This window comes from Tiliqua scincoides, chromosome 3 (genome assembly GCF_035046505.1).
Source record: "Tiliqua scincoides isolate rTilSci1 chromosome 3, rTilSci1.hap2, whole genome shotgun sequence".
Taxonomy (NCBI): domain Eukaryota; kingdom Metazoa; phylum Chordata; class Lepidosauria; order Squamata; family Scincidae; genus Tiliqua; species Tiliqua scincoides.
Window position 1 is genome coordinate 207,077,205 of NC_089823.1, and position 27,574 is coordinate 207,104,778.

The 27,574-nt window shown below is 42.6% G+C and overlaps 1 protein-coding gene across 4 annotated transcripts in view; it reads right to left on the reverse strand.

The window, feature by feature from the left end:
* The window catches only part of DOCK10 (dedicator of cytokinesis 10), a 230,435-nt gene that overhangs the window by 82,286 nt on the left and 120,575 nt on the right, over nucleotides 1-27,574 (reverse strand). For 3 of the 4 annotated variants that reach the window (XM_066622584.1, XM_066622582.1, XM_066622583.1), the window contains exons 1-5: nucleotides 13,648-13,797; nucleotides 8,908-9,126; nucleotides 8,109-8,231; nucleotides 6,551-6,633; nucleotides 112-234 (exon numbers count right to left, since the gene is read on the reverse strand). In XM_066622584.1, the coding sequence (XP_066478681.1) occupies nucleotides 112-234; nucleotides 6,551-6,633; nucleotides 8,109-8,231; nucleotides 8,908-9,126; nucleotides 13,648-13,722 (623 nt within the window). In that variant the 5' untranslated portion in view covers nucleotides 13,723-13,797. Of the gene's footprint in view, nucleotides 1-111; nucleotides 235-6,550; nucleotides 6,634-8,108; nucleotides 8,232-8,907; nucleotides 9,127-13,647; nucleotides 13,804-14,757; nucleotides 14,842-15,756; nucleotides 15,843-17,175; nucleotides 17,360-26,710; nucleotides 26,846-27,124; nucleotides 27,251-27,492; nucleotides 27,566-27,574 lie in introns of those variants that run through there. The other variant, XM_066622585.1, reaches the window with a different exon arrangement.

A 27,574-nucleotide genomic window follows, 5' to 3' on the forward strand; every position in this document is an offset into this window, starting at 1 on the left:
CACGTAATGCAGTTATTTTGGTACTCTTTTATTTTGCACAAAAAACCACTAAATGCAAAGTTGCTGCTATGATCTTAGCGCCTTGCAGGTGATCAGGCAATTATTCCTTACCTTCTGTATTCTGTTATTAGTTTCATCAAGTCATCTGTTGAAATTTTGCTGCTTTCTTGCCTGAACAAATGTGAGAACCGGGAATCTCTGTCAATATTTCCATGATTATCCTTAAAGATTGGCCTGTAATGAGAAGAAAGCAACATTTAATCAATTACAAACTGCGTAACATAATTGTCTTCAAAGCCATCCTCCCCAGGGAGACAAATCCTCCCCAGAGAGACAGGATAATCACATAAAGGTTGGGCATGTTTGACGTGGCAAACGTGATCCCCCTGCATCCTTTTGTATATTGATTTAAAAAACACACACAAAAGGAGGAGGGAGATCAACCATTTGGGTATGGTTGCGTGAACCAGGTTTAAATCAAAAGGCAATACTGACTTCTTTTGAATTCAATGACCAACCTTCCATATGCATATTATTTCTTCCTTTTAATCTGAGGGTAATCCTAACCCTAACATTTCCCTACCAATTTTTATCTTCTATAATAAAAACTTGGATGTAACAGTCAAATGAATGATACATGTCAGCTGTTGAACTGTCAGCAGCTTAACTGCCTCACACCCTGAACCATGTCATAAAGTTATTTCAAAAAACCAAGTAGATAGAACACCTGTCTCATGAGTCCGCCACCCAGCAAAATAAGATGAGATTTGACTCCTCATCTTTTAAGTTTAAGCAACTCATTGTCAGATAGAGATCTTATTACCAGTTGCTTATTACTAAAATAGGAAAGGCAGAAGCCAATACGGTTGGCTTCTGCCAATACGGTTGGCTTCTGCCAATACGGTTGGCTTCTGCCTTTCCATTGGACCATTCCAGCGACGTGGAGAGGGGGGATTTGCTGCATGGGTAACAGCCTATCCTCCATACCTTCTTTACCCAGGCTTCGCGCACTGGAGAGGACACTCCAACTTCGCCATACGGCGTCGGCACAACACGGGAAGCAGCAGTTTACCGGTTATAAGTCTTTGCTCGATTGGCGTAGAGCATGACGCCAGGGGCTGCTTCCGACGGTGGGAGAGATCATTGCATCTCATTGGGCAGCTACCGCCCGCCTTAAGCTGGGCAGTCCCCAGCCAGTAAGGTGTTGCCTCGCCACGGTCCGTTAACCTCATGGGGTGCGTGGGGTTTAGGGTGAAAACCGACAAGCGGATCGACAACTCTGCACCATGCAACAGAAAACAGAAAACTACTGCCCTAAAGCTGGGCACCTGGAACGTTAGGACAATGACACCTGGCTTCTCTGATGACCTGCAAGAAATAGACGATGCACGCAAAACAGCTGTCATCGACATGGAGCTGAGCAGACTGCAGATGGACATCGTCGCCCTTCAAGAGACTAGGCTGCCAGATTCCGGATCTGTCAAGGAGAGAAATTTCTCATTTTTCTGGCAGGGAAAACCACCAAACGAAACCAGGGAACATGGCGTTGGCTTTGCGGTCAGAAATACCCTGCTGAAATCCATCATCCCACCTACTGTGGGAAGTGAAAGAATTTTGTCCCTGCAGCTCCAGTCATCAGCAGGACCTATCACTCTCATCAGTGCTTATGCACCAACTCTGTCGTCTCCAGCAGAAGCCAAAGACAAATTCTATGATGACCTGGCCACCACTGTCAAGAAAATCCCTGTAAAAGAGCCATTGTTCATCCTCGGCGATTTCAATGCTAGAGTTGGTGCTGATAACAGTTCATGGCCCACTTGCTTAGGTCAGTTTGGCACTGGGAGGATGAACGAAAATGGCCAACGCCTGCTAGAGTTTTGCTGTCATCACGGTCTCTGTGTCAGCAACACATTCTTCAACACAAAGCCCCAACATAGAGTCTCTTGGAGACATCCAAGATCAAAGCACTGGCACCAGCTCGACCTGATCCTCACCAGACGCTCCAGCCTTCCCAGCATCAAGATCACACGCAGTTATCATGGTGCTGCCTGCGACACTGACCACTCCCTGGTGTGCAGCAGAGTGAAACTGCAAACAAAGCGACTGTATCACACGAAAAAGGAAGGAAGACCTCGCATTGATACCAGCAAGACCCGGGATCAGAGAAAAGTGGAGGAATTTGCACAAGCGCTTGAGGAATCTCTTCCAGGCCCGGCCGATGCAAACGCATCCAACAGATGGGAACATTTCAAGAATACCGTTTACAACACCGCCTTGTCCATATTCGGCAAGAAGACCAACAAGGCGGCAGACTGGTTTGAAGCCCACTCTGAGGAGTTGACGCCAGTCATTGAGGAAAAGAGGAGAGCTCAAGCAGCATACAAGGCCTGTCCCAGTGAGCGCAACCTGCAGGTCCTCCGAACTGCTCGCAGCAAAGTCCAACAGACTGCCAGGAGATGTGCTAACGACTACTGGCTCCAGCTCTGTTCCGAGATACAGATAGCAGCTGACACGGGCAACATCAAGGGGATGTATGATGGTATCAAGCAGGCCCTAGGTCCAACACAGAAGAAAATTGCCCCTCTGAAGTCTGCCACAGGCGAGGTCATCCAGGATCGGGCGCAGCAGATGGAACGCTGGGTGCAGCACTACTCTGAGCTATATTCCAGAGAAAATGTAGTCACCGAAGAAGCACTGAACAACATTGAGTGCCTGCCTGTGCTGGAAGAGCTTGACAGTGAACCAACCCTAGAAGAACTTCACGTGGCCCTGGACTCCCTTGCCTTTGGCAAGGCACCTGGAAAAGACAGCATCCCTGCTGAAGTCCTAAAATGCTGCAAAGAGATCATCGTCACTGAGCTGCATGAAATCCTCTGTCTCTGCTGGAGAGAAGGTGAAGTACCTCAAGACATGAGGGATGCAAACATCATCACGCTGTACAAGAACAAAGGTGACAGGGGTGACTGCAACAACTACCGCGGCATCTCTCTCCTTAGTGTTGTAGGAAAGCTGTTTGCCCGAGTTGTACTAAAGAGGCTCCAGGTACTTGCAGAGAGCGTCTATCCAGAATCGCAGTGTGGATTCCGAGCCAACAGGTCCACCACTGATATGGTATTCTCCCTTAGACAACTGCAGGAGAAATGCAGGGAACAACGACAGCCACTCTTTATAGCCTTCATAGATCTCACAAAGGCTTTCGACCTGGTCAGCAGAGACGGCCTCTTCAAGATTCTCCCCAAGATTGGATGTCCACCCAGGCTCCTCAGCATCATCAGATCTTTCCACAAGGACATGAAGGGCACTGTTGTCTTCGATGGCTCCACATCAGACCCTTTTGACATCCGAAGCGGAGTGAAGCAGGGCTGTGTTCTTGCACCAACCTTGTTTGGGATTTTCTTCGCTGTCCTGCTGAAGCAGGCCTTTGGAACTGCAACAGAAGGCATCTATCTCCGGACCAGATCAGACGGAAAGCTCTTCAACCTCTCCAGACTGAGAGCAAAATCCAAAGTCCAGCTGAAATGTCTGCGTGACTTCCTCTTTGCCGACGATGCAGCTGTCACTACCCACTCTGCCAAAGATCTCCAGCAGCTCATGGATCGTTTTAGCAAGGCCTGCCAAGATTTTGGACTGACAATCAGCCTGAAGAAAACACAGGTCATGGTTCAGGATGTGGACTCACCTCCCTGCATTACAATCTCTGAGCATGAACTGGAGGTTGTCCATGACTTTGTGTACCTTGGCTCAACGATCTCCGACACTCATTCTCTCGATACTGAGCTAAACAAGCGCATCGGTAAAGCAGCTACCACCTTTTCCAGACTCACAAAGAGAGTCTGGTCCAACAAGAAGCTGACGGAACATACCAAGATCCAGGTCTACAGAGCTTGCGTCCTGAGTACACTTCTGTACTGCAGCGAGTCATGGACTCTTCGCTCACAACAGGAGAGGAAACTGAGCGCTTTCCACATGCGCTGCCTCCGACGCATCCTCGGCATCACCTGGCAGGACAAAGTTCCAAACAACACAGTCCTGGAACGTGCTGGAATCCCTAGCATGTATTCACTGCTGAAACAGAGACGCCTGCGTTGGCTTGGTCATGTCGTGAGAATGGATGATGGCCGGATCCCAAAGGATCTCCTCTATGGAGAACTCGTGCAAGGAAAGCGCCCTACAGGTAGACCACAGCTGCGATACAAGGACATCTGCAAGAGGGATCTGAAGGCCTTAGGGATGGACCTCAACAAGTGGGAAACCCTGGCCTCTGAGCGGCCCGCTTGGAGGCAGGCTGTGCAGCATGGCCTTTCCCAGTTTGAAGAGACACTTTGCCAACAGTCTGAGGCTAAGAGGCAAAGAAGGAAGGCCCATAGCCAGGGAGACAGACCAGGGACAGACTGCACTTGCTCCCGGTGTGGAAGGGATTGTCACTCCCGGATTGGCCTTTTTAGCCACACTAGACGCTGTGCCAGAACCACCTTTCAGAGCGCGATACCATAGTCTTTCGAGACTGAAGGTTGCCAATACCAATACCATTACTAAAATATTTGTAGGAGAAGAATAGAATGGAAGAGAGAAGAAAATGTGGAAAATATTTTGTGGGGAAAGAGTTGTCCAAGTACAAATCATATTTGCAAACTCTGGCAGCTGTGGTAGGCACATGAGAACGAGAGATTGACTTGTCACATTGTAGTCAGAATGCACACTATAATTATCATTCCTTGGGAAAACATACTGAGCAATAGATGAGCAGTTCATCCAAAAGGATAGGACATCTAAACTTTTGTGGCGATGTAGAGGTAGGACAATGCCACCTTGAAGTCTGATTGTCAGATTTGGGATAAGTGAATATGAAAGAATATGTAAAAATTACACTGCAGCTGTCTGGACCTGCTTTAAACTACAATAATACAAAAAGGAAAATTTCCACATTAAATGGAGCAAAGCTAATGCCAAAAATTAAAGAAATGGAAATCACATTCATAGTCCAAGGTTTCTGCTTTTCATCATAGTTAAGTTCCTTTTTGGGCAGTGTGATGTGAGTGTCTAGTCAGTGGAAACAGCTATTTTAAGACTATTTTAACTGCATTACGCAACAATGAATGTGGGCAAAATCGATGAATGATAGGGCATTTCCTTTGGACTTACACATGCATAACTAAATAGAATGTGACTGATTCAGCCACATTTATTCAACACAGTTGAAGTTGATTCAGATGGCAGATTTGAGCATGGGATCATGTGATCTGGTTCCTTGCCATCCTAGTAATATATGAGAACAGGAACTACACAAGGAGGTTACTTTCCATGCCAGCATCACTCACTGGACTATTCTGTTGGGTTTTCAAAGTACTGATAATTTGCAGTTTAAAATAGGAAATGTGTGTCCAGGGTGAAATAAATCAAGGATTCTCTAAAAGAGCTGTATATATTTTAAGAACATAAGAACATAAGAACAGCCCCACTGGATCAGGCCATAGGCCCATCTAGTCCAGCTTCCTGTATCTCACAGTGGCCCACCAAATGTCCCAGGGAGCACACCAGATAACAAGAGACCTCATCCTGGTGCCCTCCCCTACATCTGGCATTCTGACTTAACCCATTTCCAAAATCAGGAGGTTGCGCATACACATCATGGCTTGTACCCCGTAATGGATTTTTCCTCCAGAAACTTGTCCAATCCCCTTTTAAAGGCGTCTAGGCAACTAATGGTACAGGTTGAGACTAATTATTCGCCTCAGAAGGCTCTTCAGAAGGCAGTTCAGAGCATTGCACAAGGCTCCATGAACCTAGGTATGTATATCCTGGGGGCGGGGGGAGTGTGATACAGGAGTGGCGGCATGTTGCAGACCAGCATTCCAGGGCAGCATAGGGGCCAGGTCCATAACTGGAGCCCCCTGTACCTGTGAGGGGTACATTTCTGCTGCTACCGCAGATACTGAAATTGCTTATAGCAGCAAATTCTATTCAAATTCCCTCCATTGTCCTCATTACTCACCTCTCTTCCTGCACAGCTACAGGACAGACAATCTATTAATTTATCTATAAATTCTATATTTAATTTTTGAATGTCTCCCAAAGAATACACATCTAGATTTCATTCAACAAGTGAAAGCATAATAGGAAGAATGTGTTAGGTATGTCTACTGGGTTATGTTCATAGCAAGATTATAGCTTTGTAACCATTTCTGTTACATGCTAATCTGCTATGTCGCTGGATGTTGCTGATCAGCTCTTCACTTGGATTGCACTACTAAATATCTACTATGTTCTTTAGATGAGGTACCATAAAGCTGATATTTACATATAAGTGAAACTTTCCACTTTCTTTGCTGAAGTTTACCAAAAAATACAGACATTTTTTAAAGTGATGCCTTCAAATGGCTATATTTCTTTTGCTGTACCCCTCATTCCTTTGCCCAGAAACAACTGCTTTAAACAAGCCCCTAATGAATTGCCAATTTTTATTGTTTCCAGGATAAAAGGATAGCCCAGTCTGAAGATTTTAACTGTAACAGAAATTGCTGGAAACTGGAGTACACAGGCAATTACATACCGTACAGACCAAGCAAAAGGCATCCGATATTTTCCCAACTTGCTACAGAATTGCTTATTGGATTTTAACACTTTCTGGGCCCACTGCACACAAAAAAAGAAAATCATTAATATAATGATTAATTAATTAAATTCAGTGATGAACCTAAGCAGAAATTCTATACAAATATATTGTAAATGATGTTCTACTGATAATTACTTGACATTACAATTTTCACAACAAAATGATTTATATGAACAATGTAAACTACTTGTGACTTCTCCAGCCTAAGAGATCATTCAAGAACCTTTGCTATTCAGAGAGCACGAGAGATATTTGCAACCTCCAGAATTGCAGCCAACAGGTTTCATATTTCATGATCAAATGTTTCTTACTATCAGACAACCTGCTGAAGACTCCACTGCTTGTATTTTAAACATGATAAACTTCCATTAAAGTAGAAAGAAAATTTTGTCACCAATGACAATTGGACCCAGTAATAAGCAAGGAGTTAACAGAATTAGAAATCTACAATTGATGCATATTTACATGGCTTAGGGCTTGATTATTTCAGGGAATGTATCCCATATAAGCTCTCCCTGACATATAAAGTCTTCTGAAAAGCTCCTGCATCAAACTCCATCTCATGTAGAGGCTTCGTTAGTTCTACATGGACCATGGTCTTCTCTATGGAACCCCAATGGTCTGGACATATTTCCCAAAAGAGGTTTTCTTACAGGTTGCTGGCACAGATTTGAGAGACTCTGTGTCAGGTCTTCCAGCCTAACATGGAGTTCAGGATCCAGTGGAGTAGAGCTCCACTGGTCCTAACCCCCTCCCACCCCAGTTCAAACCTTCCCCCACCCTATCCCTGCCCTTTTCCTATCCTCGCCACACCCCCAGAGGCCACACAGCTGCTTGGTGGCCTCACTTACCCCTAGCTGTGACACAACCTCCTCTTGCTGGCTCTGGGTCCAGCACAGCTGCTCCTTACTCACCAGGTGCTGTAAACATAAAGCAAGTCTACAGCATCTAGCACCGGAGCCAGGGCTCAGTGCTAATGCTGGGCAACTCTAGGATTGCCCCCCCCTTTTTTTTGGCTTTGTTTTTGAAGCTAGCTGAAGAGGGTCCTTTTCAGGTGCCTTTGATGATTTTTTTTTTTAATGCTGCTTGCCTTTGGCTGCAATCCTGTGCTCACTTACCTGGCAGTAGGCCCCACTGACTATAATGGAACTTAATTGTAAGTAGACATGCATAGGATTGGGCTGTTTGTTCTGTTTCTTACACTAGTTCTGATAGCATACTGTTTACTGAGGTATACCATTTACTGAGGTTCTTTTAATTGGTTTATTGATTTGACTTGTCTACTTTTTTTGAATTTGTTCATATTAGCTCTATTTGGTTGACCTCAATAAAACATTATGAACAGCCGTAGAAAAATCTCTTAAATAGATACAAAGGATACAAATGAGCATAATGGTTCAGTGGACTGCTAAAGCAGTCTGTTAGTGTGGTTTCTCACTACATCCTTGACATTTCCCATACTTGCAAAAGGCATTTAAGTTTTAGGTTATGTTACCTTGTTGGAGTCGGGGTTCCTTATGTAAGGTTCTGCACTGGCGGCAATATTACCCATGAGCACCTTTTCAATTTTTGCCACCAGCATAATTTCAGAATGGGGATTAGTTATGGAGAAAACTGCCTGTGGAAAGGACACAAAAACCAGTGACAAGACAGAAATATAGGTATGTACGTTTGTGAGAAAGTCACTTCTAGAGTAGTAATTCCCAAACTCAGCACAGTGAGAAAATTGCTGCTGCTAAGTTCTTCTTGTCTATGGTATGTTTATATCAGCTGAGGGTCCAATCCTATCCAATTTTTCAGTGTCAGTGCAGCTGTGCCAATGGGATGTGCACTGCATCCTATGGTGGGGAGGCAGTCACAGAGGCCTGCTCAAGGTATGGAACTTTTGTTCCATTACTTCAGGGCTGCATTGTGGCTGCACCGGTGCTGGAAAATTGGTTGGGATTAGGCCCTGAGACATCACAAAATCTTTACTACCTCTTGTATTTCATGAACCCCTGTGTTTTGTTCTGTACATGGCAGTTTTGCATTTGCTCCTACTTTACATTAGCACAAATATTTTACTATGAAACTTAAAAACAAAAATATTATTTCCAAAAAGATATGCATTTCTGCTTTCAGTGTGAAGAATACTCTTCTAGAGTTACATTAATAGCATTTTGAATATTTATGACTCAAATATAATTACCTAGGTAGATTGAATATCCACACCATTCCATAAAATTTATATATTCACTATTTTCTGATTTAACATTCAAAAAACAAACCGGTGATATTAGTCAGACACCAGGTACCTGTTTGGGATACTTCAGCCATTCTTCTGGAAACCCTTTGACCTGTGGTTCATCTTCTTTAGAGCCAACAGTTTCAATAGTACCATTTTCTAAAGATGGTGAAGAACCTGACATCATCTGCCTAACAAGAGTATGGTTTAGATCCACATGGAAATCAGCAGAGATCTTTCGGCTGTCCCTTATATCAAAAAGAGCCAGACTCACAAAGAAAGGCTCAATCTGGAGGTAAAAAGCAAAAGCAGAGTAAGATTAAACACAAAATCAGAATGTAGCTAGCTAGAATACTTTAAATTGCTTGAAATAGTTTCACTGGTAGAGAAATCAACTGTGTGAGCACTTACATGAGAATAAACACTACTAACAGCCCAATCCTATACCCCTGCCAAACATACCAAATGGCTACCACTGCATCTTGTGGGTAGTTGTGGAGGTCTTCTCCAGGTAAGGAAGCATTCATTCTCTTGCCAGGGAATAAGCCTCCATGGCACAGATGAGTCTACTTAGACCTGTGCCAGTGAAATTGCTGGTGTAGGTCTATATGGACCTGTGCCACAGAATTTGGTCCAGAAAGGGGGTTTGGATTCAGTTGCTGCCAAACCTGCCCCCTTCCAAGTCCCGATCCATGTCCCCCACTCTCCCCTATCTGTTAGCTTTCTCACTATCACCTTCTGTAGTTCTTCTATCAGCTACAGTTTTGGTTGTCACTGTTTGCTTCCTGTTCCAGAGCAAAAGGAAGAAAAATCACTCTTTTGCAAAGCATTTGCAAAAAAGAGAGTCAAATCATGAGTGTGACAGGGAGGGGAACTTGAGAACCACGGATAAGTGAAACTGCGGATATGGGACCCATGGATACAGAGAGATGCCTGTACACATTTTTTCTGTCTTGCATCCTTTTAGCCAATGGAATAAAAATCACATTCATATTTTGTTGTATTCTATGAGCCTCCAGTGAGGCTAGGGAGAGAAGGTGATGTGCCATCTGCCAGTAGAGCAGAAGCAGACGATTTTGTTGGATGGCGGGGATTGTAGCGACTGAGCCACTCCGAGAGGGGCAGGAGGAAGGCACTGCGTGGTGGTGCTGGGCTTTGCCCACATTCAGCCAAGAAGAGTCATAGATCAGCGACACCTGGCCAAAAGCTGGACTCAGCCCATAAGAGGATCCTCAGGATGAGTTCAGGGGGGAAGCAGATGGAGGAAAAAAGGCAAGATGGAGGCAGAATGCTAAGGAGAGAAGGTGGAGGGTAAAAGCCTATAGAGAGTAATTGGACAGCAGGGCAGAGGAAGAGGAGGTAAAAAGAAAAAAGGGGCCACAGGGAGAGCCAGGGGCTGATGGAAGGCAGAAGAGAGGAAGTGGAAATAGCTGCTTGGGGTCTACTAGAAGGAAGCCCAAGGCAGCATCAGAGGGGAGGGCAGTTGCTACACTCTAAGAATGAGCCAGAGGGCAAAGAACCAGGGAGCCAGATTCAATCCTTAAAAAAATCTGGGACACCCTGGTGGAACGGCAGGTAGCTTGGAACTTGTCCCTGGATACCCTATCCACTAAGAGGCCTCCATGAGTGGCCCCTAACCAAGGCATCTGGATAGGAAGAAGGGGTGAAGAGAACCCAAGCGGGAGAGAGACAACTCTATTTTCATTTTGTCAGTAACGTGACGGACAAAATAAAGGAGGAAGGTCTAAAGGCACAACTGGTGTACCAGCTGGGATATCATTTGGGATCGAAAACCCTCTGGAGGTGGCACTGCCCCAGGAGAGGAGGACACAGAAATGACACACCTTAAGAAAGTGAATCCTGAGTAAGCACCACTGAAATGATGAGACAAGTTAGTTGTGACTAATTTTAGTCCTATTAATTTGAATGCACTTGATTGAACTTAGGAATCCTAAGGATAAAGCTTCCCTATATCTACAGCAGCTGGTGCCTCTAAAGCGGCTACTATTGATTCTGCATGGTTTCCAATGATTTCTCAGCTTCACTCTTTACATAACAAACTCATATTAGCTATTTACAGACAGTTATGAATTGTGTTTTCTTGTACAATATATATCAGCTGCCCAACTAACAAGAAGTACAAAGGCATGTTTTTCCACAGGTGAATGAACAGAACAGTAAGTTCAAAATGTCGCCCTTAATTACAAAATATGGATTACAAAGTATAGTTTCTGAAATAACAGAGTAAAATAAATGAGGCATTTCTGATGCATCACTGGCAGCTAATATACACTTTCCCACTAAAAACCCCAAACGGCAGGCTGGATAGAATTCCTAATGTTAAGGAAAGAAAAATATTCGGTGCTGACTTAATGTGTAGCAGCTGTGAAGGATGAACATTGCCCAAACTATTAGTAACGCTAGGGCCCTAGTAAGTCACACTGTCATCAACGTTTCTTAGATTAAATCTGAAAGAACTAGGGTCAAATTAGCCAATGAATGTCATTTGGTATATATTTCACTTTGAAAAACAAGTGACCTGTGTATGAGCATTTTCCTGCCATCTTAGCAATACTGCTAAGTATTTATTTTCAGCCAGGTTTATGTTGCCGCAAGTTGAACAGCTAGCAAGCTGTAATTTCCACCAAACTCTCCCAGCCCTCCAACCAACCCTGCACATGCAAGAGGATTTTGTTTGCTCTTCACTGGTTTGCATTAGTGGGGGGTGGGGGATTCTGCAGTTTCTCAACTCTCACTGCAGCTATGATTTTGCCAGCTTTTTCATCCTGCCAAAAAAGTATTGACTGGTGTGTTCTGAATAAATGGGGCTGATGTCATCTGTTAATGAAGGAAATCAATGTCTTGTCCAAAAACCACGGAGGTTGAATTAACGGAACCTAATTGGCAGTCTCTTCTATGTCCACCCTACAGGCATTGCCTCAACTGACTCATGATCAGTGTTCTGGAGGCTCACGATCTAGTGTTCTGCAATATATTATTAACCAGCTTTTATTTACTTAATTATATTCAACAGGTACAAATACATTACTTACTGGCTTTCTCTCTTCAATAGTTATTGTGCTGGATCCAAAGAGCTGCACAATTAGTTCTGTACACTCAAGGGAGATCTGGGCTTGTGATTCTTGATCAGTAGCCTCTGTTGCTACATGACAAACCTCTTTTGAATTGAGGAACGTCTGAAGACCAGTTTGTGATATGGCAAGGGGAACTACCACTCAAAAGGAAGAACTTCAAGATTCACTAGGCCATGCCAAGGCCTTGGCCACACCTCTTTCAATCCAAACCATTATATTTTTGGTTAATTTGTTGTAAAGACTGTATGCTGTTCCCTGGAGTTAACATTGGCAACAATCAGGCAAACTGTTGCTGGCCACTGTGATGGAGTTTTATTTTAATTTATGCACTGCTCAATCCTAAAATCCCTCAGCATACAGCAATCATGAATCTCTGCCCCCCCCCAGATGGCTCCTCCTTGCATTACCACATACACACATTGTATAATGAAATAAATTCACTTTGCACTAATAAGGTTTGATCTTCAGTCAGATGAAACCATTGATCACAGTGAAAGTATTCCCAAACCCATACAGAACACTCAAAACTGAAAAATATGGCTGGGTTCATAAGTAAGGCTCTAATCCTATCCCCCTCCTCTGTTGGAATAATTAGCATTGTGCTGGTGGAAGCTGCTTTATGGGTGTCATAAAGCAGCTTCCGCTGATAAGTACAGTGGGCCTGCCGGGTACAACAGGGATAGGATTGAACAGGCTAGGCAGGGTGAAATGGGGGTGGGCGGGGCAGTGACAGGGTGGGAAGGAGGGTGAATTGGGTCTGCGGGGGTGGGGTTGGTGGTGGCAGATGTTGTATAATTAAGCCTTCTCCTGGGCCTGACCCCACTTTCAGAGAGCAATATGGTCTTTGCCAGTGATATCATTGACACAGGTCTGAGTCGATTCATAGCAGCTGCTGTAGTTTACATAAGTCTCCTTAGACTAGGGGTGTCCAAAGTTTTTGGCAGGAGGGCCACATCGTCTCTCTGACACTGGGTCGGGGGGCCGGGGGAAAAAAGAATTAATTTACATTTAAAATTTGAATAAATTTACATAAGTTTACATATATGAATATATTAAAGATGAACTTATATGAATGAATGAAGGTCTTGTAATAGCTCAAGGCCTATAAAAGGCCTTGCACAAAGCAAGGCTGGCCTTTCCTTTGCTGCTGCTACTGCATCACTGATGTGAAACAGCAAACAATGGAGGAAGCCCTCATCCCACAGCTCACACGAGAGGTCAAACAGTTGCCCTCACGCTGACAGCAGTTGCGTCTGGTCAGTGTGAGCTCCAACAAATCTCTGGAGGGCCAGAGGTTCATTGGAAACTTGGGGCTCCCTGAGGGCCACATTGAGAGGCCTCAAGGGCCACAAGTGGCCCCCGGGCCGGGGTTTGGACACCCCTGCCTTAGACTAAAGAGACCTCCAGCTCCTGAAAATCCCCTGTAGGATGTAGTGGAAACCATGCTAGTGCCACTGCATTGCTGTGCAGGGATTTAGGTAGGATTGGGTTGCCTGCATTCTTCTGAGTATCAAACTATGTAAAAACTAGATGAGATAATGAAACAGCAGATTCATACTTATATACGATGATACCATATCAGGGCAACAATGCCAAAAGAAGCCTGTCTTGTTTAAAACAAAACTGACAAGGGAATCAGCAGGAGTCCCTCTCTTGAGAACAGAAATAACAAGATTTTGACATTCAAACATCTTCCCAGCCCCAGACAAACTTACGTTGCTAATGGGATCATTTTCATTTTCAGAAACACAAGCTTGAAGATTCAGATTGAGGGACTTGCAAGTTATCATTATCCGTTTCGCCTCCTTCTCCTCAAAAGGTCTGAGCAAAGAACCTGTTCCTGTAAGCTCCTTTCTTTGAAAATTCAAGGTCTGGAATAAAAACACTGAGGTGACTTTAAATCAGTAGAAAAATACTGGCATGAGAAAAATGAGATAAGCTAGAAAGAAGCACTACCGATCCATTCGGGTGGCGGGCTGGAGGAAGTGGCAAGCTGGTGGGAAGTGCTCCATGCTCTTTACCTGCCCACTGGCTCTCCCAGCCTCCCAACTGCTTGGAGCCCATCTCCATTGTTTCCTTGTGTGCTAGTGCAGAATGGGGGGGGGGCCTCTCCTCCTCCATGTCTAGTGCTGCTGTCTTTCTGTTGTGGCTTCCTCTAATGGCCAATGGATAAATGTTCAAAGCCATTCCCAGCACTTTACCAGTCACTAGAAGGTGGCCATGGAGGTGGCAGCAACTGATGACATCATCAGAGGTAAGTGAAGTTCATGGGGCAGGGATAGGGTAGCTTATTTCCTCCAATAATGTCCAGTGTGCTGCTGCCTCTTCCTCCATTTCCTCTAGTGGTTAGTGGAGGGAATTCTAGGAAAGGAAGGTTCCAGCATTCCATCCTGTGGCCATTAGAGGAAGCTGTATTAGCAAAGGACGTCATCAGAGAAGGTAAGCTCTCTTTATTCTTTGTGTGCAATTTTCATGCAGGTAGAAATGTGAATAACCCTGGCATGTACTACTGAAGGAAGTATAATTGACGGTGAGCACTTGAGGAGTTCAGGCATGTGCAATATGGTGTGCGCTGGTGGAGGTAGGAGGAAGGGTGGAAGAATTTGGGTTTGGGTTCAAGCAGTAGTTCAGCATGGACTGTCTCTTCCTAGAAGATCAGTGGTGCAGTGCAAAACAAGTTTTTCTAACTTTAGAAGATAGTTTGTATGGAAAAAAAACAGAAAATGGAAGCTGTATACAAAAGCAAAAGAGAAAAAGGAACTGTTCTCTAGCCATACTAATAACATTTAGCATATATTTGCCTAAAACAGAAAAATTGTACTTGCATCTACATCAGGATCTAGGGAGAACAGATTTAGTCGCTCCATATTTCGAGAATCTCTGACAGTTTCTTCTGTTTCTGTGAGGTACTGTAACAAAAAAATAATTTTGTAAATAACAAATATCTCATTAAGAGAGTCAGTCAAACAAGGGACAAGGAGCTCTTCAGAACTGAAGAAGTGTCTGAGTGAACTGAAGACACTTTTCACATCAATTTTCATGGCTGTGATTTTAAACTCAACTGTGAAGCCAACTATGAAGCATAGATGACTTTGGTTAGATATCTTGCTAGCACAATTTGTGACCCCACAAAACCAAATGCAGACCACCAGCCATGTGTTTCAGTCCTTCATGGGTGAATGTCTTTCTTGGGTTTTTGGCTCACCTAGATCTAGAAGGGTGGGTACATGTAGAGGGTCAATCACCTGGCATGCCACAGTACGTGGCTGGTGGCCTCCATTTCTCTGTTCTCAATTTCAGTCCTAAGTACGAGTATATGAATAGCTCAAATGGTGGGCAAAATACCACGTATTGGTATTAATGTGGCAATTCTAGATGAGACAGGTGCATTCCGCTTTGTTGCATGGTAACCTTAATACTAACAGTTTACAACCATAGGCTAACCACATGGCTCCATGGTGGCTGAAATTCCTTTAGGATGGTTTGTAGATAAGTCATCTCCTGTGCTGTCCCTGACAAGAAATATCAGCCCTGTTAATAACCTGGCGCTATGCCAAAATGACACATCTTCCAATGGCAGCTGTGCCCTGGGAAACTGTTCCACTAACCCCTCCTGCTGACCATAGCAATAAATATTGTGCTGTGTTTGTTTCAGCGCCCTGTTCATACCCTTGTGCTATACCAAAATAACACTTTTTCCTACGGCAGCTGCTCTCTGCAAAATGATGCTAACACACTTTGCTGAACATAGCTGTGAATTTTTTTGTTTTGCCTCATTGGAATATACATTACTGACAGATTTGTAAATGGGACAAATCTCTTACTTTAGAAAAATCTGGATGCAGTGTATTTTCTGAAGAATCAGTTTCTTCTTGTGGGCAGTCATAATTGGCTGACAAGTCCTCAGAATCTTGAAGATAAAAACAACCAGTGAAGATTAATGCCTACTCAATGTCTTAAAGATGAACATGGCAACCAAGACCAGGAACTTTGCATGGGTAGGGTTGTGATCACAGCTTGCTTCTATAAGTGGGGCAATGCTCTGCATGCCCAGGAGTAATTTCCCATTTCACACATGGAACATGCTCAAATAGAAGCCCTCACAGAGCTCTACATGTGCACTGAAATCTACAGCCTACATGAAAAAATAATCCATTAAAGCTAGGACAAGAAACATGGACATTTTATTACTTTTACATCCCTCCCTTACTCTCAGGAGCTTGGTGGCATTTATGGTTCTTCCCTATTCCATTTCAACATCACAATGCTACCTCACAAGCTACCCTGTGAGTTGTGTTAATCTGAGATAGTAACTGGGCCAAGAGTCACCGAGCAAATTTCACAGAAGAGAGCTGTTTTGAACACAGGTCTCTTTGCTCTTAGGCTGACATGGTAACCACTACAGTGTCTCACAATAAACTTTGCATTAGAATCTATTAGTTCAGGATCATGATTCTAAGATTATATTCTTATAAAACGTCTTTAGCCATGGATTTCCTCTGTGGGTGTCAAGTGGTGGCATTTGTGGCCCTGCGCACTGAACAAAAGCTGCTACTCTGCTTCTGGAATTATGCCTCACATGTAACAGGATGTGCCCTGTGGTCAAGGGAAGGTTCCATGAAAGTGTGATCTCACTGCACACTGTCAGACAACTCTTCCACTGTGTTAGTTTTCAATGCAAATGCATTTTAAATCATCGTTCAGGTCTCCCTGCAAAAATAAACCTTTCTGAGTACGACAGGGACAGCAAAACTCAAGATACAGGTACGTTAAAAGGAGACTGGGTGACCAAAATGCATTTGCTAAGATCTAGGTGTAGATCTTTATGCCATGTTGTTCAGACAAACTCTGCCAAAAGATGTGCAGTAGAGTTTATACATCTATACTTAGTGAACATTTAATACTAGCTGGAGCTGGTACTGTATGTGACTAATCAGCCCACAGTCTGCCTCTCCTCTCTGCCATGAATTTACAAGGTGGTCTCAGCCAAGTCATTTCTTCTCAGATCCCATCTCCAATATGGGAGAATAATACTTAACTGATTGAGCAGTTAGAAAAATTACATGTGAAGCTGTTTGAACACTCCAAAACACTACACAAATGATGATTATTATGCAATTAGCACCAGGTACTTGCTGAGTAGTGATTAAAAGCTCTTAATCTTCCCAGAGATCTATACAAGGGTGAAACACATTAAATGTTGCATTTTACATCTAAATTGATAAGAACCTGTTCCCTCTTACCAAATTTTAAGTCTGTGAGGTCTGCACTCTTTCTCTCTTGCACACATCCTTCTGGATTTATCTGCAAGATTTTGTTGAGAGTAGAAATCCACTCATCCATATCTTGCTCATTTTCAGCTGCCAGCACGAAGTATGTCAAGTCATTCATTTTCAACTCAAAGGCGTGTTTCCGAAGTTTGTTATTCTATTGGATCAAATTTTTTTTTCGAAAAAAGAAGAAAATGCAATGTGACAACCCCTAAACAAGAATACAATAAAGAGTAGCATTCATAATTTATAGATGCAACTATGCTGCCAAGAGTCATACTTGGGGATCTACACTATGGCTAGAAGCAAAGCAAGGTTTCCATACCCTGCATATAGATTACAGACCGCTAGCCCTTGAGAAACAGCAGCACTGTGCAAGGGCAGGCATCATTGTGTGTCAATCCACTTTGATAGGGACCAGCTCTGATAGATGCATGTAAATCCTATGCATTTTATTCAGAAGGAAGTCCCATGCAGTTCAGCAAGCCTTACTCACAAGTCAATGGGCACAGGATCATAAGTCAACCCTATGCACGTTTCCTCATGCATATATCACTGTATTCTACAGGCCTTAATCATAAGTAACTGTGCATGAAATGGAATTTCACCTGTGTAATATCATATAGAGGTTTCTATGGACGTATGGTTCTCTGAATTCATTTGGGCTTACTCCCAAGTAAGTATCCATAGGATGTCAGCCTTAGCTGATTATATCAGTAATATTGGACTTTCTTGACCTGATAATGCTCAGAAAAAATACCTAAGGGAATGGAGTGCCAATCTTTTCCCAAAGTACTCTGTAGCTTGAATGGCTTGCGTGGCAACTGTGCTTTTGCACTGTAGGCCCCAATGCTCTGGTCTTATCTAATAGTGTGCCTTGGCTAGAAAAAATTGTTTGCCTTGGCTACCATTGCAAAGTCAGATATAAGGGACAAATGAGAATGACCTAAATGGTATGAAACCTTGGCAAGATTAGGGAGCTTTAGTATTTGCCTCCAGCCCACTACCATTTGCCATTTTTAAAGGGGAAAAAAACTTGTGCAGAGGTGCAATGAACAGGACTGGAACCATGAAAGAGATAAGAAGCCATACTCTACCCCTCACAGTGGTTTCAGGCCATTTCATTTTCCCTCTCATTTGATTGGGAGGAGGGACTAGCTAAGGCTGGGCGGGGGGGGGGTTTACAATGCCCCCCCCCGCAGCAGAGTGGCAGTTTTCCACTGTCTCTAATGGGGGTGTGACTGCACTTACCTTCCTCATGTGGCAAATGCCATGAAATTGGCCCTCACGCCTATCCTTGTCTTCGTATGGCTCCAAATGGAGCCATTTTTTGGAAGCAAGGGCCGCACATACACTAGGGAGAGGGGTTACATTGCAGGCACAGGGAGGTTCCATGTTGCTCCATGGCGTCACATGGCTCTAGGAGCCACTGGGCCTGGCAACACAACTAGCATGGCTTTCACCATGTAGAAACCCTCTGATTGCGGTGAATAGGTGGTCACAAACCCACATGGGTTGAAACTCATGAATGTAACTCATGAATGCATTTGCTCATGGAATAACTGCACATCTGGTAGGGGCCTTAGTCTACAATGTAAAGAAGTATTTTAACACCCGCCCAATCTTTCAGGTCATTGCTTGACTGTGATTTAACACTGTAAAGGAACTTTTATTCAATACTGGCAAACTTGCTTTGCTGAATTGGCCAAACTGCTAAAGGAATTTCATTTTGTCAGGGTGCAAAGTAACATTCTGTACAGAAAACCAACATAATAAAACTAAGAAAAATATATCAAGATACAATCCAAGCAAAATAACTCAGTTAAAATCCATTAAAATATAAAGGTCAGCTTGTGTTTTAAATGGCTACTGGTGCTGCAAGGCCTTTGATCTTTGTCTGCTGACTTCATTGAATTCCTTATAAACAACTTCTTTATGGCACCCCATAACATGCAAATACTTTTTCTTTCAAGAAAAATATACAAAGAGGGAGGACCCTCTTTTAAACTCCACACAGATTTATTCTTTTCCTTCACCTCAGTCCACTCTTGAACAAGAAAACATTAGACGTTGCTTCCTAATTTAGAAGAACTATAATTTGCCAAGGATTTAACTACAAGTTGAAGTCCTTTGCTTATAAGAAGCTGCATTCAAACATCTGTTTTATGTAACACACACTTCTATAGACAAACAAGGCTAGAGGGAAGCTGCTACCACTCGTAGTATTCCCTTAGTATTTGTTTTAAAATCTATTACAGTCAGTACTAAGTGCTAGAGTCAATCCACAATCCTGCGGTATTTGGGGCATACAATCAAAATACTACCTTCCAAATTCTTTAGTGGAAAATGCAAAAATGAAATATTTAAATAACTTGCTAATAAACGTGCGGTCCTTTGATGGTACATAAAACCAGTTTCCAAAGGAAGCTTAGCGTCAAAGCATGGCCATGCCTAATAGTAGGGCTGGTTTGCATATGCCACTTTAATCGCATGTCTGTGTCAGCGGCTGGGTTGTGGTGAGATCAAACTGAGACCAGCAGAAACTGGACACCAACTTCTAAGATCCACAAAGACCAGTGAACGCATTCAGCCTATGTTGCAGCAAATGAACAATCTGTCAGTATGCTGCTAGGCCCATTTGCAGGCAATTAGTGAATGCAATTTTCACCTGGGGTTTTGTGTGTGTGTGCAGGAGCCCGCATGTTCATCGTTTGTGCTTCATTTTTGATTCTATTCACTGCTTTGGAAAAGTAGCACAAACATGTTTAAAATATAGAAATACATTTGCTATACCAGCAGATATATATATAAGCAATGAGGGCTGGTCCAGCCATGACACAGGAAGTGGAAGCTTCGAGAGGTGGGTTGGTGTTCTTTAAGCCCCACTGGTCATGTTCCTTCAGCCCAATGCTCACCCAGTCACTTCCTCCCACACTAGACATTGTGGTGGTAGACACTGTCAGTATAACATTGGCTTTTTGTAAATCTTCTAACCTGGTATTTTGCTTATTTTGAAACTGTTTTGTATTCTATCTATCTGTTTATCCTCTTCGACCTATTGTGGACAGGTGACTCAAATATAACTAAATAATAAACTATCCAAGAACAGACTGTCATATCAGAATTGCAGGCTGATCACCAACACAAGTAAATGGGTTGTGACAATGGACTTGAACAACAGACAATGGAAATCAGGCACCTTACTTGGAATGCTAACTTTGTTAACTTTATAAGTACATAATGTGATATGGTTCATACATGCAGGGGCTTCTTTATAAGCTATATGAAAGAAAATGTTTGGCGTCTTCACCAGGATTCCCCACTACTTGTGTTGACTATTTCATTGCTTATATAAACAAAAGGGGAAGATTCCACATATGTGAAGCTCTGTGCATGTGGGACCCAGGTTCTGATGCATGATGCATGTGGTTCCCATCTGCTTCCAGTTACACCGAACTGCCTCCTCTCTCAGTTATTTGCTGGGAAAAGCTTTCGGAGTGTGTTAGGAAGCCCCAGCATGCAACTGTCATAACCAAGACAGCTGCTTAGAGACACATGGGCCACATTTGCAGCTGGGATAAATGGAAGGCAGAAGTTGCGTCCTGTTCACTTCCTCCCTTAACATGATTCAGCAAGACTGTCTGGGAGAGGAACACTGACCTATCATTCGGATAGTCTCAGGAATAGCTTAGAAAATTGCAAAACATCTTGGAACATCTTTTTAGAAATAGCATTTCCATTCATGAACCAAAATAACTCACTGTTCAGTGTTAGTCTTTTCATAAGGTCAATGAAGCCGGCTTTCACACTGGGCACTGAATGCGACTCTTACCACTATTTATCTACTACTGTTTTTCTGGCGCCTGCACAGAAACAAGAACAAACTAGCTCTAAAATGCCCATGAAGTCTTTGCAAACACTCTAAAGTGATGCAGAAGTATCAAAAAGGCTTCAAGGGAAGTTCCACAACCTCATCTAAAAAAGAAGAAAAAAAATCCCTGTCAGTCCTCAACCAGTTTGAAAGAAATAGAACTGAAAAAGGACCTTTTTCAGCCCCAAAGAAATGAGCTCAGGAAAGCCCACCAGTATCGAGATGAATAGTCACTGATCAACTCCAAAAGAACCATTTTCTCAGCGTGCACCCAATCTCCCTTCACAGAATTTGTCTGAGCTGTTCATCTTGCTCATGTGATGGCCATTAACCACACCACAGTTCCCAACCACAGTCAACATGGACTAAGGGGAAGATAGGGAGATTAGCCAAATTATGTTTCATTTGGACTGAAGAGCTTCTCTGAGCTTCATCTTTTGAGCCTTTATCTGGGATGGCACAATTCTCTCTGTTAAAGCTGGAGGCCTCCATTTTAGGATAGCATTAAGGACTGTAAAGCACCTTCTTCCATCATGTTTCTTTACAGTTAATTGAAACAAAGCTGCGATGTCTTGCTGAGCAGGGCTGCTACTACTGCTTAAGTACTACTTAGCTACAAACTGAGAAACTGGTCACAACTAAACAGTCATGAAAACTTTGATTTTCTTTTCAAACATGCTGCCTATATTCCAGTGAAAAGATTTTAATGAACTTTGTGAAGGGGTGACTTTTGACCTGAAAACAGAAACCCAGGAAAATTCAATTCAGCTCTTCTAACAACAATCACCAGCTAGACGACTTGATAGTATACTGAGATGGGGTTTTTAAATGTTGTGTTGAGTACCAAATTACCCTCTAGTAACTGCTTGACAGGAGGTAAATTCTGAAACGCTTATTCAAAAGACAGTAGTCAGATTGCAAGACTGCACCCATATGTGAATTATATAAAATACATGCCAGCTTTAAATAACCAAACATGGCTGCATGCACAATTAAAAGAGATGACAGTAATTGTGTTTAGATCAACATGAATCAGAAAATGCTTGCTAAGTGTTTTAAGTGGTATGGCTTGATAGAGCATTACCTACTGTCTGCTTGTTTGTTTTCAGATTTTTACGTGGCCCCATGGAGCCTTCAGAGTTAGCTTACAATATAGCTCAAGAGCTAAAAATAGCAACAAAAGTAATCAATCCAAATCTGAAACAACTAAAATCTAGTACACACATATAACAACATGAAAAGCAGCAAATGCAACCGTGGTAAAGCAGACTGCCGCCCTTCCTAGGTAAAATTCACAGCACCTCACTCCAAGCTTACTGAAATAAAACAGGGTTCACTTTCTTAAAGGAGGCCACTTCCTTCTTTCTTGTCAATCCAAAGAAAGGGACATGAACAAGCCCGGTTTGACAATCTAGGGAACAGAGAATCTTACACCAGAAGAACAAGCATTCTCAGCTGCTGTAATTTATTTATTTATTTGATTTTTAGCCTGCCTTTCTCCCCAAAGGGCACTCAAGGCAGCTATGCTGGATCCTCATATGGTCTTTGCAGACCCACCAACACATATATAGTAAATGCACAATGTTTAGGAAAACAAAAAGCAAGTGTCATCAATACAGATGCTTTCCCCCCTCCTCTACTGTTCATTTCCCAGTACACATTCTTTTGCAAAGGCATTCAAATCAGCTGCTCAAAGCTATCAAGTTTCTTATGCTGGCTCTTTAAATGCACCAAACAGCAAAAATTCAATATTATGTACAAGATGAACTTCAAAGTTTTGGCAGGCACACAAGTTTTAGTGCACACATTTCTTTCCAAATCTATAGCCAAATATTTTCTTTTGTTGCTAACCTAATAGATAATTATTTTCTCTGTGCTTCTTTTTTACAGCTGCCACAACAGCATTTGGCTTTTGACTTAACCATCTCCCACATTTAATTTAGAGTTCAACATTATAACATACAGGAAGTATGTCAGAAATACCACATCATATAGGTTGTAGCAAATATTCCAAACTTGGTCCAGATTATGCCTAATGTCTAATGGAACTATCCATCTCTTAAAACCACACAGTGGTTGCTCATGTCAAGAATTTATATAAGTTTTTATTTTTGTCTAGCTTTTCTTACTTATATCAACCTAGAGCTTTCATCTCCTTTCACTTACACCAAATAAGATCAAAATAGCTAAGAATACAGGCACAGTTCAAGGATCACAAGACAGAGTTTCCATGGTTTTGCAAAATTTTACTCTTTAAATCAAACTTATGGGCTGCACATTTTGGAGGGTTATGAAGCTGGGAAGATGAATATATACCCTAAATGATTACCTATAATCTGCTCTGTATGGTGCTGGTATGTTTTCTTCCACAAGGCTTCAGAACTGCAATCAACTTCAGGAGTGCAATTTTGACCAGGAAAACAAGGAGGGGGAAAGAATTAAACCCTCATCCCTGCTCCCCTGATCTAACTCAGAGGGCCTGGGGCTGTTTTGAGCTTAAGAAAAAGCTGTGGGAGATCCAATCATATATCTTCAGTACCTCATCTAGCTTAGCCCTCACACTGCTATTCCCCTTCTCCATTAGCATACAAGTGAACCAGAGACTGTCCTGGGCTTTCACTGCCCAGAGCCACCTCTGTCTTTGCCACCTGATCCAGAAGTAACTGTGGTGACACTGATGGCAATCATGAAACTACTTCTGCACAGCTGCCTCCTCTGTTCCTCCTTTGAAAAAAGGGGGAAGGAAGGAGGCAGCCCAGGCACACCTCTTCTACGTTGTGTGAAAGGCTCCATCTGAGCATTTTTGCACCTCTAGAAGCGACACCCAAGAGGCCTGCACGGTCTGCCACCTGGAAGTAGAGCTCACCTCTGCCTTGGGTGCCACTTCCAACAGTGTCAAAACAGCACTGCCCCCGCCAAGCGCCTCTCAGTGCAGTGCCCAGGACATTTGCACCTCTTGCCCCCCCCACCCCGGGTAGGCCACTGAACACTGACATAGTCATCTTATCTAAATGCTTAAATATGTTCTAACTGTTCAGTCCTATCCTCCACCACTGGCATGGATGCAGCCACATTAGTGGAGTAGATGCTGCATTCAATAGTGGGGGGGGGGGATCTCAAGGCCTGCCAGAGGTAAGTAATATTTTTACTCATCTCTGCACAGGCCTCCTGGTGGCCTTTGGATCTCCTTGGATCCATAGTAGTGATATAGCTGGTGCTAGTCCAAGGAGAGAAGGGGTATGAGATGGGCCAAAAATGGGGAATAGGATCTGGTGTGTGCATTTGCTGCCAAGATCCTCTCCCTCAAGCCTGCTCCCCACCTCACTCTCCCCCTTCCAAATGCCCATGAACACCCCCTCCCTGCAGCTCAATTACCAGCCCCTGCAGAGCCACTGCTGCACATTCCACATCGTTCCCCATTTCCTGCCACTGTAAATGGCCTTCCGTGCACTACCAGAATGCTAGCAATTCTGGCAACACAAGACCACAATAGGGTTACTTACTGTAGATCATTCTTTGGCATTTAGGTGACTCAGGCTTGCTAGACTGCGCTTTTATGCTAATTGGAGGGGGGAGGGAGAATAGAAGTAACTGTGAATACAGCCATGGACATTATCCTTGTTCCTGAAAAATGCTGCTATCTGGATCAACCCATTTCTGCCTCCAAGAATGCTACCTGTTAAGAGATAGCTGTAACAAAGAATCTTTTCCAAGGCAAGAAACCAGACAATGTTTCTAAATACTCCACTTATGGGACAGCACTAAATGGTAAAGATAAGGTCTAAATACTTCCCTAGCAAACAAATCAGCAGGACAAAGCTGACTTTCGATTACTTTAATTAGGAAGTCACTTAAAAGAATCTATTTTAGACAAACCCTTTCTGAATAAAGAGAAGAAAGTACTGCTATTTTGTTATTTAAGGAAGCTTTAAGAAAGCACCTGTTGCCAACATCATTTCACATGCTAAGCTATTGGTTCTCCGTAAGATGTTTCATATTCCTCATCAATTAGATTTATCATTTTAAAAAAATAAAACACAACACCCTTTTTCACTCCTTGCTATAAATGAGACACACTTTCAAAAACAGGTGGGAAAATCATTTACACTCTGCATGGTTGAAAGATATAAATGGATGTTACAACTGCCCTAGAACTTGCACTAAGTTAAAGAAACTGTGGTAGGCCAGAAAATATTTGCATCTGCTTTTTGAGGCACACTTCCTCTGTTCAGCAAAGATAAATATAGCATAGCTGAAAAACTTGAATATTAACCAGGAAGTTTGGTTGGGCAACCACAGTGACACAGTGGAGTGCCTTCAAAAAATATACTTAAGACTGAAAGCACTTGTAAAGATCAACACCATGAACCAGGACCCTAAAAGTTAAACCTTTAAACATTCTTTAAAAGGCAACCCATTCAGCATTGCCACATCTCTGACATTTCTTTAAAAAACTAAAGTTCCAGGCCAACATGTGCACACAGCACTGCAGGAGCAAGATGGCTGGGAGATGATCCATAAACAATGTCTCAGTTAAGAGAAAAAAGTTGCTGCTTCTGCTCATACAGAAGTTCTTGAGCAAATCAGAGCCACCACAAATGCCCCACAATCACTGGATCAAGATGACTGGAATGGGTTTCAATCTGGTAAGCACTGGATAACCCCCCACCCTCACAACTCATATGAAAGCATCTGGTATATATTTGGCTTTTATTTGCTGCATTCAGCAAGTTTTCACTAACATATTGATTAAAAGCATTTTGTAACATTGATCATCAAATATTAGGGATGGCATCTTGACTAGCTCTTCCCATCATCAGGAACTTCCTCTACAAGTGGAAATTTTGACCACAGCAGGAGGGTTCAGTTCATATAAGGGGTCCTTGCCCAAGCAGAAAGACTCCTTGAATGAACAAAATGCTCCTTCTGTTTCTGAATAAGCTTACATTTCCAGAAAGATCTTCCAGAAGCAAAAGTACTACTTAGGATGCTATCCTTGGTTTGAATAAAGGGAGACATTCAATATCCTTCCATTTCTTTGTATTTTATATGGAAAGCAAATACTAGTGGATGAACTCATGTTGTTAAATCATGCTTCTGGTAATTTTACCACCTGCTTCTTAACTAGTCTGTATTATTGTCTCCATGCAAATGGATTGACCATCTTTATGCTGTTTTTGTTGCCTGAAGAATGGTCACATTTTAAATGGCAAGACCTTGACCTTTTGTTCTGTTGTGGCTCCTTGCTGTTTGAATCCCTTTCATAGGAAGGCCTACCTAGCTGGCTCTCTCCCAATTTTTAGAAAAGAAAGACCTTCCTGTTTAGGAGCACATTTGTGTTTCTGGAGGGACAGTAAATGGCAGTAAAATGGCTTTTATCAAGCTTCACATGAAATGGCTTTTATCACGCTGCACATTTGATTTGAATTGTTGTTGTGTATTGTTTTATAGTTGTTTTTTAAATAGAAAAATGCTGTTTCCATTGAAATGATAGATCATTGCTATACTCAATTTGACAAGCCTGATAGGGCTGGTTCTGTAGGATATACATTTGCAAAATAAATAAATAAACAAATAAATAAAACCTGCATTTTTAAAAAGTAAAAGCACACAAAAATGAAATAAAAAGTTGGTTACCTGAACAACCCCTGTACAGGAATCCAAAAAGATGCAGCCTTTGGGCTCTTTTGAGATCTTTTCATCCTTGTAAAAGTTCATTATGTATGAGTTGTCTGACAATTGCGTCAGCTGGAAGTAGCGCTTTTTGAATGACTATGTGAATACAAACGTAGGATTAGCTGTACTGCAAATTGCTTTTATTCAGAGAGAGAATTTTAAATGAAACATCACTGATAATAACCATTTCCAAGTATACTTTTTCAGGAGACAATGGAAACAGCCACTTTAATATCACTTAATGCACTTCCATGGATTCTATTTTTGAGGCATAAACAACAAAATGAAAATTGATAATAGAAATGCGGTGATCGTGATGGTGGAGGGAGACAGAAGACAACTATGAAAGAACTGTAGGCATAATAATGTACTTACCCGAACTGTGATGCTGTTGTGTACTGTGCTGTTAAAATTCCCTTTATAAAGCCAGCCCGACTTGAAAACCCCTGTCCCTCCTCCTCCACCACCACCGCCTTTTGAAGATGAGTGGGATGTTGTGTCCTGTGTGAAATACAATATGAACATTCCATTGGCTTGCTTTTTTTTGTGAGTTGGATCTCAGTCTGCACAATATGATGGGACACTTGTTTTGCATGAACACATGTAACCTCCTGAAGTCTTTTAAGTATAGATCTTTCTTTTGCTGAGCACACAAAAGGCATTTGTTTCCATTAAAATGGGGAACGTACTATGGAAGATAGCGCTAACTCAGCACTGAGAAAGAAATATCGGAATATGCTTACTTCATCCTTGTCAACATCTTCATGATCAATTTCAAAGGAATGAGAGGGAAGTTTCTCTGGTTTGTATTCGTTCCTAAAGAGA